Source organism: Anabrus simplex, chromosome 3 (genome assembly GCF_040414725.1).
Source record: "Anabrus simplex isolate iqAnaSimp1 chromosome 3, ASM4041472v1, whole genome shotgun sequence".
NCBI classification, from domain to species: Eukaryota; Metazoa; Arthropoda; class Insecta; order Orthoptera; family Tettigoniidae; genus Anabrus; species Anabrus simplex.
Genome location: NC_090267.1, coordinates 294,902,816 through 294,920,048, shown reverse-complemented (window position 1 = coordinate 294,920,048; position 17,233 = coordinate 294,902,816). Strand labels below are relative to the sequence as shown.

Below are 17,233 nucleotides of genomic sequence, written 5' to 3'. Positions count from 1 at the left end.
TTTAATTACATGAATAAGAGAAAACTATTGCATGTACACTGGAACACCATTATCCATTCCCAAAAACAAGGTTTTCTCAAATTATTTGTTCAAAATACGTGGTCCCTCGAACATCCTAATTAAATCATGTATTTAAAAATCCAGCACTACCAGCATCTTGAACAAATTATTTCCCGCATCAGCCATCCACAAATTTCAATCCCATCTATGATAAATCCTCGATCAAGCCTTTTTCAAGAAACAGTATCTCGCAAAAAGACAGGTACGACATACCTATGGAACTTCATTAACATCCCAATAATTAGAGTAAGTATAGGGAATGCAACTGGCATTAAACTTGCTTCAAGGCATCATCCTCATATTATATTCACCTGGTATTGTTAAGGGAAACCCCAGAAATTATACAACAGAATGGCCGTAACAGTTGAAAGGAGATAAGAGTGCACTCAAACACCTCTACTTAAATAGAAAGAGTTTCATCAAATGCTCATAACTTAAAATTAAATTTTGAAAAGACTACATTATGTCCAGGGTTAGGAGTTCATTTTTCACAGATTTTTTACAACTGTGTCACCAAGCAGGTTTTTGGCACTTCCCTCAGGTCACTAGTCACTGCGCTTTCAGACAGAAATTAAACCTGCTTCTTCCTAATATGAGTCTAGCATTTTAATACAATCAGATACCTCACACAATCATCTCCCAAACCAGTACCACCGTCCTGCAGCCTTTAGATCAGTGGTCCACAGTGGGGCGGGCACACACCAGCATACAAAAATAAATCCTTCAGTAAAACAAGGGTCCTCCTCTAATGCTACCAGGGGGACCTCATCTTACTCTCTAGCAGAGATGAGTGGGTGGTCTATATTATTTGAGTATGTTCCTGATAAAGCTGGTCTCATCAAGTAGCAATGCCTTCGTTATAACTGATTCCGTTGAAAAAAAAAAAAAAAAAAAAAAAAAAAAAAAAAAAAAAAAAAAGAAAAAAAAAACAACCACCAGCCTTTACCAGTGCCAACACAGCTGACCTACAATCCACAAAACACAGTACACATGTACCGACATGCAAGGATATCAGACTCTAGGTAGTAAAATGTATCATGGTATTCCCTTGGACATAGCAAGAATGGACACAATACAGTGAAACCTTGTTAGTGCATTCCTCATTAACACGTTTTCCCGCTTAGCACCATCGTAAATTCAAAGTCCTGATTCTAATCATATTAAATCTATACCTTAGTTATCGCGTCACGAAATTTCGCTATTACTGCTTAGTACGATCACATTTTTCCTAGCCCTGAAAATGTTATTTGTCATCCCTTACAAAACAAATGTGATTTCCAACTTGGGTAAGATCCATCAGCACAGTTGCGAGATTAGAGAAAAAGGCCTTAAATTCCTGAACTTCACAGGATAAGTTGCACGTACGGGGAGCAAGCCGTTAGCATCAGGAATGTTCAATTCTGCTTGCCAGTTAGCAGCATGATTTCTGGATAACACAGTGAGTCTACTTGTGCTTGTATTTCAAATTCCATTCAGAAGTTAGAAATTGATTTTGTGTTGAGTGGCACAGTGAAATGTAGCGAATATCTGTCGCGTGATACGGTAGCCTATATCTGGATTAGGAACATATAAACATACCTATCGCTCCATGAAATTTCGCTACTACCGCTCACTATGAGTACGACCACATTTCTCCTAGCCCTGAAAATGTTATTTGTCATCCATTGTAAAAGAAAGGTGATTTACAACTCAGGTAAAGCCGTCGCCACAGTTGCATGATTACAGAAAAAGTGAGCCTGTTTGTGCTTGCAGTGAAGTTTTTTTGCGCGGATTAGGAACATAACCGTGTGAAAATGACAAGCGTAGTGCATATTTGTCTTGTGAAAGCCTAAGTATGGATATGGAAAAATTGAAATTCCTTTCTAATGAAGACAACATTAAAATCTTTCAGAAAGTGGACTGGCATCCACATCTTAAAGCGCGCAGAGGTCGAAAATGTTGAACTCGCACCTTTGAGTTTCAACTTGGTCAAAGTTTTCAAAATGGCAGCCAAAGTCATTCTGTCGCAGTCGCACATGGTGAGTAAAACCTTCAATTCATTGTCTAAGAGTGTGACAGGAAAATAATATTTTATAACCTACTGCTCCAAAATAAAAGGTTTCTATTAACATTTGTTTTAGAAAGAGTGTGATCTGCAATAATACTCTGATATTGTTATTGGCCCCTCCCATGCATATATTTTCATATTTGTTGTTTGGTGTTTTTCACACCATTCATGAATTTGTTAAAGGCCCAGCAGAAACATTTTCCATATTTGTTCTCTCATGTTTTTCACACCTTTTAATACTTTCCTCTCATCTTGAGAAATGGTAGATATCATTTTCATTTTACCCAAGGATAAACAACGTAAAATGCCTTCATGTCGGAAAATCGTATGTAGTGTTTCCCTATCCCTGATGGATAGTTTTTATTAGTAAGTCCAGTAGTAAGGGAAAAATCTCATGTCGGAATCTTACGCCAAATGACGATTAACCGCAAATGAGATTTGATGCGTCTTTTAAATGTAAATGAACTATAAATATTTTTTTTACAAATTTTAGTAGCTTTCATGAATATTTATATCATTCAAAATAATTAGGCATTATATGGATATTACCGTATTTGCTCGTGTATTAGGCCCCCTCGCGTATTAGACACCCCCCCCCCCCCAAGCCTTTTGGGACAATGGAAAATGAAAAATAAATCTCGCGTACAAGACCCCTGCAGCGTAATTCATCAGAGAAGAACAATGAATCCACTTCAAAGCGGTTACAAGCCTTACTACAGCTCCGATGACATCTAAAGAAACAAATGAAAAACGCAAATGCATAGCGTGTTATTTCTTGAAGATAAGAGTTTGGGTCGTATTTGAGGTAGCGCAAGATATGAATTAAAATTTGAATGTTGTAATGATCTGAACTGTAGGTGGTATTATAGTATACAGTTCAATTCGGAAAATATTTTTCTCTTTTCTCCGAGAGGAAAGATGAAAAGAAAAGATAGGATAAGGTAATAAAGGAGGAGGTTTTTTTTTTTTTTGGCTTACGTCGCACTGACACAGATAGGTCTTATGGCGAGGATGGGACAGGAGAGGCCTAGGAGTGGGAAGGAAGCAGCCATGGCCTTAATTGAGGTACAGCCCCAGCAGTTGCCTGGTGTGAAAATGGGAAACTACGGAAAACCATCTTCAGGGCTGCCGACCGTGGGGTTCAAACCTACTATATCCCGGATGCGAGCTCACAGCTGTGCGCTCCTAACCGCACGGCCAACTCGCCTGGTAGGAGAAGGATTAGTAGAAGATTAATAGAACTGGAAGTTGAAAGAAGATAGGGATGGATAGGACAGGAAATAAAAGAGGAATAGTTTAGGGTGGGTTAGGTGGATGGGTTACTGGAGGTAGAAAACATGTGGTAGTAACACTCCAGTGGATTCTATGGCAAACGTTTCAGTTTTCTTATTCAAAGAGCGTCACCTAACCTTATATGTATCATGAAAACAAATTTCAAGTACTAGTAGAGAACCACTTTTCTATAAATTTACTTGGGAATAGCCTTTCCAAAATTTAACCAGAGGTGTGAAAATACAGTGAAACTTTGTTAGTGTGTTCCTCATCAAGAAGATTACACGCTTAGCATGTTGTAAATTCGAAGTCCGAATTCACGTTGTATTAAATATATACGAGGGTTGGGGCAAAAGTTGTGGCAACTATTTTTTTTCTTAAAGATACCAGTCCGGTTGGAAAATGTGACATATACAAATGAAAGGACAAGGTGTTAACTCAATGTGTGGACAATGAATAGCACTGAAATATTGTAACACAAATGTATTATGGTAGTACACAGGGCAATATGGCCTGCCCAGTGCAAAAGAATGACAACACAGTACACATAAAGTTGACATGACAAACATGCAAGAAACATGAGAGCAGCCGGACGGATAACAAGGGAACAACCTGGTGCGAAAAGGTATACCCTGGGTGAGGTTCAGAGAGAAATGTTCTGATGCCGAACGGCACAAAGGGAGAGAAGAAGTACAAGAAGAAGAAATTAAAAGTCTGATCAATGCCAAACAGGAAGCCTATCTATCCTATCATCAAGATCCGTCTTCCAATGTGAAGAAATCACATTTCTTGGAACTTAAGGGAAAATGTCAGGCACAAATTAGGGAAATCAAGAATAACTGGTGGCAACAAAAAGCTGAACAACTGGAAAGAATATCTGATGCCCGTGACTTGCAAAACTTCAATGCTGGCATAAAGCAGATATATGGTTCAATTCGATTTTCATTGAGGGCCATTGAAGACTGCTGACAACTCGATCATTTTAACTGATAATGGAGAAATTTTGAAGCATTGGAAGGAATATATCTCTGCACTTCTAAATCGTGTCTCCAATGTCACTGAGGACTTTCTTTGTAATGTCCCTCAGCAGCCCCAGCAACTATGGATGGCGGTTCCACCCACATACAAAGACTTCACCAAAGCACTCAGTCAACTAAAACCAAGAAAGGCTCCTGGTCCTGATAACATCCCTCTGGAACTGAAACAAAATGGAGGTACAGTGAAACCTCGATTCTCCGTTTTCCGAGGGACCATGAAAATAAAACGTACAATACGGGAAAACGGAAAATCCGGGAATGAATGAAAACCATCAACAATTTGGCTAAACATCACAAAAATGAAATATGTATAATTATAATCTTACAAAAACTCCTAAACCAAACCAAACTACAGCCCCAGTGGGACTTTCTGCCAAGCGACCGCTGCTCAGCCCGAAGGCCTGCAGATTACGAGGTGCGCATGGTCAGTGCGACGAATCCTCGCGGCCGATATTCCTGCCTTTGTAGATCGGGGTCGCCATCTCACCATTAGATAGCTCCACAATTAAAGGTAATCACATAGGCTGAGTGGACCTGGAACCAGACTTACATCCAGGTAAAATTGCCTGACCTGGTCGCAATCGAACCCGGGCCCTCTGGATGAGAGGCGGGCATGTTAGACCGCGAAAGTGCATTAATTACCGGTACGCGAGTTCAAAATCTCGATACTTTATATTCAATTTTACAGGAGAATCTTCGTCATTTTCCCGTGAAAACGTCTTTCAGTTCAGCAACTTTGATTACGCTAGCCAAACTCTTCGATAAATCTAACAACGCCAAGCCAAACGACAATCGACCAAAAGTAGTTTTTAATTCTCTCATCTAATAAAATAAAGCACATTAGATACAAAAGCACCCAAAATGATGGCGAAATCCGTTCATTTCTTAATCTTTCATTGTAATTTGGTCTCCGGTATACTGTTCGTAGTCAGTTTCTGGAAATCTCGTACCGCGCAAATTAGGCCTACATCGACTTTTACAGGTTATGTTAAACTCGAAAACATGGTTTCGAATATATGTATCGATTCTTAAAAGTTCTCGAATGCATTAAATTCAATTATGCGCGTCACAAATCCAATCAAATTAGAAAGATAAAAGAAATACCAAAACTTCAGAAATTACGGTTATTCGTGACCTTGAGGTCATCTGGAAAGCGCACTCACTGCTCATGTCAGTACGAGTTTGAAATGATACCAACCATTTAAAATGTAACGTGCGCAAATAAAACGACTGCGGTTTTTGGTATTTTAATACGAAAACGTAAAATTCCCAGTCTTACATTAGAACCTAAACAGTAATAGGCAATCCCAAGACCTCCCATGGCTTTCTTTTTTTTAAATGTAAGGTGCAACGTCCGTTTTGGTCTCGCTAACATAATTATGTACGATAATATCAAAAATACTGAATTTGTGTTAAGAAGGAGCAATTTCGATTCCTGCCTGAAAGCCCAGTTACTCTGCAAGTGCCCTGAGCAAAGTGCCAAAAGCCTCTTCGGCAGTACGATCGAAAAAAGTAAAAATATAAACATCTAACCCTGGACATAATATGGACGTTTTATAAGTGCGAACATTTGACGAAACTCGTTCTGTCTTCAAGCAGAGCTGTCGAAATGCGCCGTGTCTCCTTGCAATTGTTGTGGCCACTCTCTGCTTTATGATTTTCCGAGGTTCTCTAAACAATACCACCCGAATGCGATGCTAAGATGGTCCCTTATGCAAGTTCACCGCCGACTGCTTTTCCAGTACCGGTACAGTAGGCCCTACTTGCTTTAATTATCGCAGTGATCCATAAATATTCCATAGCTGTCCTTTCGTGAGATACAGTTTATTAAAAAACGATTGATAGAGGATTTAGCATTGATGGGACTGGAATTTCTGGACGGTTGATCCGGGAAATCGTTTCTTCGAGGAACGGATAATGCGGGACTTTTACAACGTGATTTAATTACGATGCTCGCGGGACCGCGTAATTTGAACGCATATTCCGGGAAAACGTATTTTCCGGGAACGGATAATCGAGGTTCCATTGTATACTCTTGAAGACTAGACTTTTCACACTCATCCTCTTACTATCTTCAAGAAAGGCGATCGTAGTATTTGTAGGAACTGCCGTGGTATAACGCTTTTGTCAACTGCAGGCAAAATTCTCGCAAGGATTCTATTAAACCAGCTCAGAGTTATCTCAGAGAAGATTTTGCCTGAGTCTCAATGTGGTTTCCGAACCTCCACAGGCACAACAGATATGATCTTCTGTGCTAGACAACTCCAGGAAAAATGCAGAGCGCAACAGCAACCTCTGTATTTAGGTTTCTATGATCTGGAAAAAGCCTTTGATTCAGTACCATGATCTGCTACGTGGATAGTACTGAGATGTTTTCGTAGTCCTGAACGTTACATGGAATTGGTTCAAGCTCTTCATGATGGAATGTCTGGACAGGTTCTTCATGGTAACTCAGTATCGGATTCGTTCCCAATCACTCATGGATCGAAACAAGGCTGTAAGCTCGCTCCTACACTCTTTGCACTGTACACAGCTGCCATGCTGCACGAATCATCAGCAAACAACTTAGGCATGGAGATAAAATTTTGTTTTGATGGAGGCCTTTTTAATCTGGCAAGACTTCGCACACGGAGACGTACTCTGGTTATCCTGGTGACAGAACTGCAGTATGCTGATGACACCGCATCTCCTGCTCTAACATTTGCAGAACTACAACAGTCAGTCAACTGCTTTAAAACTACATGTGATCACTTTCGTCTTGCCATTAATGAAAAAAAAAAAAAAAAACTGAAATACTTGCATAACCTGCCCCAGGATTAACTCTTCCTCAGTTCAGAAGAACAACACTGGAACAGGTTGATCACTTTTCATATCTTGGAGCATCTTGTCTAAATGGTGTACATGTGAATAAGAGGTTGATAAAAGAATTGAGGCTGCTCATGCAGCATTCCGAAGATTAATGCACAGAGCCTTCATGAATAATGCCTTAAAACTGCATATCAAACTCATGGTGTACAAAGCTGTTGTCATTTCCACGCTGCTGTATAGTTGTGAAACTTGGACGCTCTACCGGCGTGATATCAAGAAACTTGAGCACTTTCACCAACAGAAAATGAGATACATCTTCAATACTAAGTGGGAGGACAATGTAACCAACACGGCAGTTCTCCACAAAGCGCAGCTAAATAGCGCTGAGGCAACAATCATCGCTCATCAACTAAGATGGTTAGTCCATGTTCACCGCATGGGAGATACCAGGCTTCCCCGCCAAATTCTTTACTGTGAACTTTGCTCCGGCAGTAGACCTCATGGAGCCACTCTTAAGAGTTTTAAGGACCAGCTGAAACAAATCATGAAGACAACTGATATAAATATACAGACATGGGAAGAAGGTGCAGTGAACAATTCACTGTGGCGGAACACTACATCCATCGCTGTCAACTTGTTTGAAAGGGAACGCCGCAGATATCAAAAGGCCAAGTGACAAGGAAGAAAACTCTGTCAATTACAACCCCGCCCTCCTGCATCCAATCAGTGTGATTTGTGTGGGCGTATGTTTTATGCCAGGATTGGTCTGTTTAGTCATTGCAAACACATCCATAAACTGAGTTAACTGGTCAATGTATGCAGGAAGAAGTCATATATACTCGGATTGACTTACAGTTGACGACGGTACTGTTGTCTAGAGATATCAATTTTGTATTGGTGTTACTTCCCAATAAAGCCATAGGTTACAACAACAATGTTATATGAGATTTCATTTCCACAGAAAGCGATATTATCTGTGGGCAAGTCATGCTCATGCTTACCAATATTTTAGTAATGTGTAGAAAGACAACTTGACTAACATTTGGCGCACGTACAGACAAATTTCATTGGATGCAACAAGCCAAGAGTTGTATGAAAGATACTTGTGTCGTTCTCTCTGCTCTATACTAAAATTTATAGTCAGAAATGGCATGGAGCAAGGAGATTACTCTGGACTTAATTAATGATTGGGATGTTTGTGGGATGTCTCATCAAAGGAATACAGAGATAATGTGAAGAAAGCCAACAGTTTCCAGTAACTCAATATTATCTATAATTGTCCCCACAAGTGCCTTGAAAAAACCAGCGTCCCTCCGCTTCCAGTACAGTCGAGAACTGCAAAAAGTTCAGAAAAGTTTATACGTCAAAGTGGTTTGCTTTTGAAGCAATAAGCAGGATGAGGGGAGGAAATGTGCCTAATAAAACTGCATTTCTAAATCATAACAAGAAGCAAGAGTGGCAATATCAAAGGCCAAATGCTCTTCATCTGAGTACATTGTCCTTGTTTGAAAATACGAGGCACCACGTAAATGTATTACCACAAATTGATATGATGAACTACCTGTAAATAAACAAAGGAAGTCAAGTATAACATGTTTATTAAGCTTGGACACAATGTTAAATGGAACAGTATTTAACAATCAACATGTTGATGGTGTCACCAGTTAACATTTAACACTTTCAACATTGAACATGTTGTTAAATGTTAATTAGTGAAGACCTGCCTTAAAAGTAGTCATCATTCCTGCAACCGGCCCTGTAAGTCCACATAAAAATATGAAACTCAAGTAACAATTTGAAACATTTCATTAAGTGTTCCTAGGCCTGATAAAATTAACATGACCAGCATAGGATGTACAGTAGAACCTCGATTATACGTTCCCGGAAACTACGTTTTCCCGTATTATTCGTTCAAATTACATGGTCCTGCAAGCATCCTAATTTAATCACATTGTAAAAATCCCGCATTATCTGTTCCTCAAAGAAACGATTTCCCGGATCAACCACCCAGAAATGTTAGTCCCATCAATGCTAAATCTTCGATCACGCGTTTTTCAAGAAACCGTACCTTACAAAGCGACGGCTATGGCATACTTACAGATCTTGATGTTGACGTCCCGTCATTGCGGTAATTTGAGGAAGTACTGTACTAGAAAAGCGATCGGCGGTGAACTTGCGTACGGGATCATCTTAGCATCGTATTCGGATAGTATTGTTTAGAAAATCCTTGGAAATCATAAAGCAGAGAGGGCCCACAACAATTGGAAAGAGATAGAGCGCATTTTAACAGCTCTATTTGAAGACGGAATGAGTTTCGTCAAATGTTCGTGCTTGCAAAATGTTTACATTATGTCCTGAGTTAGATGTTTATTATTTTTTTTACTTTTTTCAAGTGTATCGCCGAACAGGTTTTCAGCATTTCCCTCGGGGCACTATATAGTATCTGGGCTTTCAGGCAGGAATCGAAACTGCTCCTTCTTAACCCTTTAATGCCGAAATTATTTTTTTCGTCCGTTTTCTTTGAAATTCGTCTAAATCACTTCAGGTTCATAGTATAACATAACTTCAAAATATTAAGCTCATACTTTCCACAGTTTCGTCGTTAGGTGGCGTGTTCATATGATCACGCTAGGCGGATGTGTTAGCATTTCATTCTGTATAGCATTTCTTTAGTATTTATAGATTTTTTGTATTGATATTGATAAATTATGAACAAAATACACTAAAATAAACTAAAGATGATAATTTATGAAGAATATACATTAATTACAATATGTACATACATAAATAAAGCAATAAAAGTCTCAAGATATTCGTAATATATTACATTCAAGTTATCTAATTCACAGAAATTACCGAATAGGAACAAATATAAGAACTGTATGCTTCACACTGTATGAAATAGGACAAAGCATGGAACACAGAGTCCAACATTACATTTTGTGAACTCGGTGCGAACATTACTGGAGCATTCCTTTCCAGCACAGCGTCGTCGATTGCAGGGCGCTACGAGGTGCCCAATCCCGTCAAGTCGTACATCGTCAGTGACACTACTCTGCTGGATACTGTATCCCGAGGTGATAGGGTGGCCTCTTCCTACTGGCATTATTTTGAACTTATGTAGATATGTTTGCACAATGTGGCGACGAGATTCTAGATGTGACAAATCACATCCAGACCTCCTTAGCAGTAACCATGAATTGTGAATGGATACGTCCAGGAGCCATGTGAATAGCGACCACCACCATTTCTTTCCACGTATGCCTACTCTGTAGTACGACACATTCTGGTCCATCCTATCTGTTCCTGATGAAACGGGATCATTGTCTGCGCCTCCTATACGATCGTTGCCAGCAAGTACAATTTCTGCCTTACTTGAAATCTGGCGACCTGTGAGGTTATCAACCAAACCACCAACATCTTCATCTCCTGACTCTTCGTCGGAGTGAATATTAGCTTCCGGAGGTTCAATAAAAATGCTCTGTTAACCTCTCCAATTGGTTCGTCCGATTCAAGAATATCTAATACTTCTTGGAGCGTAATGTCCCTGTAAAAAGGGAAACAAGGTTTTGTAGCTGCATATATGTTAACAAGGCACAATTTATTTAAATGTAGAATAGATGACCGTAAACTGAATAAAGGTGTTCAATGAAAATTGATGTATAACAGTAATAGTAACAGGTAGCATAACGTCCACCATCAAATACACGCACAGGGTGAATAGCTAACACAAGCGCCTAGCGTGATCATACGATCACGCAATGTTCTAAGTGCCTAAGGGAGTAATATTTACTGTTAAATGCAAATTAACTGCATCATAATGTGAACATAGATCACTCCCAAACTTATTAAGCATATTAGCTGTGTAATCTAAACATAAATATATGTGAAATATCAAACTTACTTGAAGCGCGCCATCATGATTCAGCTGCTGTGACAATCACACGAAACGAAAGTGCACCGAAACAATGAGTCGGTATGTATCACGTAATAATATGCTCGCACACAGTTGCCACATGCTTCTTGAATTGATCTACACAGTCAGCAATCAATTCCAGCGCTATACAAAGCACTGAGAGCAATCTAAATGAAGGAATGCAGGCCGTGATCATATGGACATGCTCAGCGTTAACAGGTTAAGTAACACAAATTTAGTATTTTAATATTATCATATATATGCTATCGAGAGTCGAGACCAGATGTTGCACCTTACATACATAAAGCCATGGGATGTTTTGGGATTGCCTGTTACTGTTTTCGTCCTAATATAAGACTGGGAATTTCACGTTTTTGTATTAAAATGTTATAAAAACCACAGTCGTTTCCTTTGCGCATGTTACATTTAAAAAGTAGCATTTTGCACTCGGACAGACTTGTACAGCGAGCAGGCTTTCTAGCTGAGCTCAAAGTTGCGAATAATAGTAATTTCAGAAGTGTTAATGATATTTTTTCTCTTTCTAATTTGATTGTGATTAGTGACGGGCAGAATTGAATATAAATGCATTCGAGAACTTGGGGATTGATACATTCGAAACCATATTCTCGAGTTCAACATAACCTTTAAAAGTCGATGGAGGCCTAATTTATGCGGTACAAGATTTCCATAAAATGACTAGGAACAGTATACCGGTGACCAAATTACAATGGAAGATTAAAAAAGGATGGATTTCGCCATCATGTTGGACGCTTTTGTATCTAATGTGCTTTATTTTATTAGATTAGAGAATTAAAAACCACTTGTGGTCGATTGTTGTTTGGCTTGGCGTTATGGGTATTAGATTTTTCGAAGAGTTTTGCTGATCAAAGTTGCTGAACTGAAATAGTAAGTTTTGAAAGGAATTTGACGAAGTTTCCCCGGTAAAACTGAATGTAAAGTTTCGAAATTATTAAGTCGCATACAGGTAATTAACGTTTTAAGCCAGCCCCGCAGTCTAACTTGCCTGCCTCTCACCCGGAGGGCCTAGGTTCGATTACTGGCCAGGTCAGGCATTTTCACCTGGATATGAGGGCTGGTTCCAGGTTCAGTCATTCTACGATTAGGTACCTTTAATTCAGGAGCTATTCAATGGTTCAATGGTGATATGGCGACCACGGTCTAGAGAGCCAGGAATAACGGCTGAGATAATTCGTCGCACTGACCATGCCTCGTAATCTGCAGGCCTTCGGACCGAGGGCGGTCGCTTGGTAGGCGGAAGGCCCATTAGGGCTGTAGTTTGGTTTGGTTTAGGGGCGTTTGTAAGAGTATAAGTATACATATTTCATTTTTGTGGTGTTTAGTAAAATTGTTGATGGTTCATTCGTTCCCGGATTTTTCGTTTTCCCGTGTTGTACGTTTTTCTTTCATGGTCTCTCCAAGAACGGAGAATCGAGATTCCACTGTATTAACTTCCGCTAAGGGAAAACAATCCACAGGAGTCTCAAATATTAAGCAAACTCCAATTTATATTTCTTTCCACCAACCCTGGAATGGTTATCAGTGAGAATTTCCTTGGGAGAAGTGACTGCCTGCAAAATGACATAGTATACTTGCAGTATAGAGTTGATTTCTTACATGTAAATGCTGGGTAAGTTGCAATCAGAAGTAACTACAAACAGAGTATTTTAAAAATTCTTGAGTTGAACTGTTTTCTTTCTAATTATAATCAAGAAACAGTACTGTACATAATTTTTAACAGTAATCATCTGACAGCACCTTTCTCAAGTTATAAAACTTTGTGATTCCAAAACATAATGAAATTTTATGAAAGAGAAAAAAAAGAGTTAATCATCATCTTGTAAGAGGTTTAGGACACAGACAAGAGCACGACAAAAATTACCACAGTTACGCAGTCAATTAAGGTAAATCTTACCCAATTTCTGTAAATTGCGTTGCCGCTTCCGCCTTAAAACCATTTCCCCACTTTCTGTGGTATAGATTGTGAAACCTTCTGGTGGCTCAGGTGGTCTGCCATCTTCCCTACGGGCAACAATCATTCCTTCTTTGTACACTTCCACAGGCTCCTCCTTTGGTTCTTCATCTTTAGCTGCATCTTCATCACCTTATGATAGAACAAATGAAAGCACAGTTACACAATAGTTAATAACCAATATACACTGATGACCGTAACTCTGGAAACTTTTCAAGAAATATGGGAAATAAAATTTTCCAAGTAGTGAATTTATTTTTCCTAGTTTGAAACTGATAAAAAGATACTGAGAACATAAAATAATTTATTATTCATCAAAATAAATTCAACTCATTTTAAAGAAAGCATTTTTTTAACCTATAACTGAAATTACATGTAATGTTCAGCAGGTTTTAATTGAGTATATTTTGCATTTACTTCATATCAAGGTTCTGTCAGAACATTGTTGGATTACCGTTATCATCTCTTGTCCAAGATTTATCACTTCTATATGATTTCACATGATTTTCAGGTTGTGTTTAGTTGAGAAACATTTCCCAGGGTGATCTAGCTTTTAGGCCATTTCAGAATAATTTCTTTACAACAGTTCTTGCAGAAACATCAATTCTTGAATGTTCTCAAACTTTGTGGATTTGTTTAGAGGATTTCCTATGATCTCTCAGTGATAATATGCAAATATCCCTCGCATCACTTGGGACTTACATTAGGATTTCTACCCATTATTGGAGCTGTTTAGTAGGATTTGAATACTTGCCAACTTTTAGAAATCAAAAATAGGATGACTTTTTTAAATTCTTGGATTTCATCACACATATTGATTGCACCATGATTTAGGTGAAAAAAAGGACAGCATAGAAGGCATATATATCTATAGTTACAATGCGAACTGACCATTAAATTTAAAATCTTAAACTAACAAAACATAAAAATGGTTACAAGAAAATGAACAATAATTCTCTTTTATGACACATACACACGAATAATGATATTTATATCACACTGACACACGCAACAAAATGCATAATAGTTCCCTTTATCAGACTGTAAAATGAACGGAAATTTAATTTGCTGATAACGTTTGTTATGTTTGTTGGCCGTAACGTGAAGAGAAAATACCAGAAACTGCCACCGACACAACTCTCTGAAATACATGCAACTCATTAAAATGATGAAATAAGAATGGACACAAATGCACAGAAGTACACGAAACTATCACATACAAAACAGTTCAATGTGTCTCAAACATTATTAACATACGACTTTGACAGGGGGGAAGAACCGGAGAAAAACATGCGGCCTACAACTCCAACGAAACTATGCGCAGGAATGATGTTAACAGTGCACGAATCATGCAAAACAAAACTCATTCTCTCGTCTCGATTACCTGAGTCACTAGCTCGCACTAGCCTCTCTTGCTTGTAAGACGATTTCTGTTCCAAATCCCCAGCTGTAAAGAACACACGCTGCTGTGGTGAGCGGGAAACACGATACATGAAGGCGAGATACACTTGCCAAATAATGCATCAAATAAATACGCTTAAAAATAAGATTGTGTAAATTAGACAGGCACATAAGAATTTATCTGTTATTCTAGGGGAAGATCATTGACTGTACTGGAGATTATATTGGTCAAAAACAGGAAGAAGTAAGAATAAATTGGAAAATCGGAAGACAAGCTAAAAATCGGAAAGTTTCCAGGTAGAAGGGCTGGCAGGTATGGATATGCTAAATCTGTATTTCTGCCACACCTTCAGAACTGCAGACATTGTAGCACCATTACCAATCCTTTTCAAAATCTCTGTGTATGTGTAGCCTTCTTCATGAAGATTGATTACTCTGATTCGTTTAGAAGTTATCTAGTCCTTTCTTAGATCAATTCTGAAAATATTTTACATCGTCACTGGTTTCTCACCAAGGTGGGAGTTTGTCTCCCAATCTTTGGATAACGCGTAACAGACAGACTCCATATATACTGACTTCTTGAAAGCTTTCGACACAGTACAACACACTGCCCTAATTCTCAAATTATTTGCATATGGGGTGCATGGAAGAATCCTAGAAATCAGAAATCTTATCTATCCGGCAGGACTTGTCTTGTAAAATCTGAAGGATTTCTATCTTCTCCGTACCACCCAACATCAGGTGTTCCACAAGGTTCAATTCTAGGTCCACTTCTACTAATTTTGCAGATTAATGATTTGCCTTCTATCTTTCAGTAGAATAATTGCCTCTTATATACAGGTGATTTAAAAATCTTTAAGATAATAGAGTCTGAAAACGAAAGCAAACCTTTGGAATCGGATGCCTTTCATACGAATGAGTGGTGTAAGAAATGGATGCTGCAGGTCAATATTACGAAGTGCAATGTAATCAGCTTCACTCGTAAGAAATCACCTGTCGAGTATAATTATGCTTTAAATAGCCTATATTTAAACCATGTAGATACGATCAATGATTTAGGTATCATACTGTATTTCCTCGCATAACTGACGCCCTTGCATAATTTACGCACTCCAATATTTTTGGGTCCAAAGTGGAGAAAACGTATTTGATGCACCCACACTTTGAACATCCATCACGCACCTCCGAATGTGTTTTTGAAATAAAGATGTCAACTACTCAGGTAGCAGAATTCCTATTGCAAAACTGGGCGTTCCAAATACTGGACAATGTGCTGCTATCATCCGGTAGGAAATACCACTGCACTTGTTCAGCAAGAGAATCAGCACAGAAGTGACTAGTGACGCTCTATTCCAGTCTGGTACAAACATATTTTACAAGTGTTTCAGGTAGGTAACATTCATTTTCTGTAATCTCAAAATTGTCTGTTAATAATAATAATGTTATTTGCTTTACGTCCCACTAACTACTTTTTAAGGTCTTCGGAGACGCCGAGGTGCCGGAATTTAGTCCCGCAGGAGTTCTTTAACGTGCCAGTAAATCTACCGACACGGGGCTGTCGTATTTGAGCACCTTCAAATACCACCGGACTGAGCCAGGATCGAACCTGCCAAGTTGGGGTTAGAAGGCCAGCGCCTTAACCGTCTGAGCCACTCAGCCCGGCAAAATTGTCTGTTAGTCCACAGTGAGCAAGTATTCAAATAATACTGCATCATATACTGTATTTACTCGTGTATTAAACACACCCCTGGTTTTTTCAAGAAAAAGAAAAATATCGCCCCCCAACGTAATTCGTCAGAGAAAAACAATTATTCCGCTTCGGAGCTGGTACAAGTCTTATTGCAGCTCTGATGACATCGCACAAATTTGTCAATAGTTTCGTCTGTATGACCCACACAATGAAAACACGCGGTACATCTGTGTCTTGTAGCTAAGAAATATCCGCCTCCGTAGAGTAGGCCTACTGCAGTTTTGATGACGTCGTACAAATAGGTGAATAGTTTCGTGTTCAACCCACGTATTCAAGCATGCATCAGTCATGCTACATGCCTGTGTTTTGTAGTTAAGAATGTCCGCCAGCGTAATGGTTAGCACAATTAGCTGCCATTCTCGGGAGTCTGAGTTCAATTCCCGGTACCGTACTACCAGAGATTTACAATGGCAGGAAGGTTGATTTGTGGTAATAATGGTACATGTAACTTCCCTCCACTGCAGGCCTGTCTAAAAAGAGCTGCACCACCCCGGGATGAGGAAAAAAGTTTACTTTAGGTTGAGAAATATTCACACTTGTTGCTATTAATATAGAGGGCGAAATCATTAACAAAGTGATTGTTTAATATCTTATAACTCAGGCCAATATAGGTTTTTTTTTTTTAGACAAGTAAGTTTAGAACGTGATAAAAACAATCCAATCACAACTGTGTTACTCGCCAACATACCTAACAAATAATAATATTGTTTTTTTTATGTCTCCACTTACTTTCAACGATTTTCGGAGATGCCAAACAAAACATACTAGGGTATGCATTAATAAAAAATGGGAGACAACGTACGTACAAAATTAAACTTTATGATAATAAAACGCATTACCACCACACCTGTAGATATCCATAAATGTGGCAAACTTTCCTGTTATTTACTTTTAATCTTCCCATCATGGTACTTCTGGCAACAAGCGGGCACTTACTAGCATACCTAACCTA

The 17,233-nt window shown here is 38.9% G+C and overlaps 1 protein-coding gene across 1 annotated transcript in view; it reads right to left on the bottom strand.

Moving 5' to 3' along the window:
* The window catches only part of LOC136866781 (histone-lysine N-methyltransferase 2C-like), an 811,555-nt gene that overhangs the window by 542,566 nt on the left and 251,756 nt on the right, over positions 1-17,233 (bottom strand). The window contains 1 exon segment of the mRNA XM_067143888.2: positions 13,074-13,262. Coding sequence (XP_066999989.2) covers positions 13,074-13,262 — 189 coding nt within the window.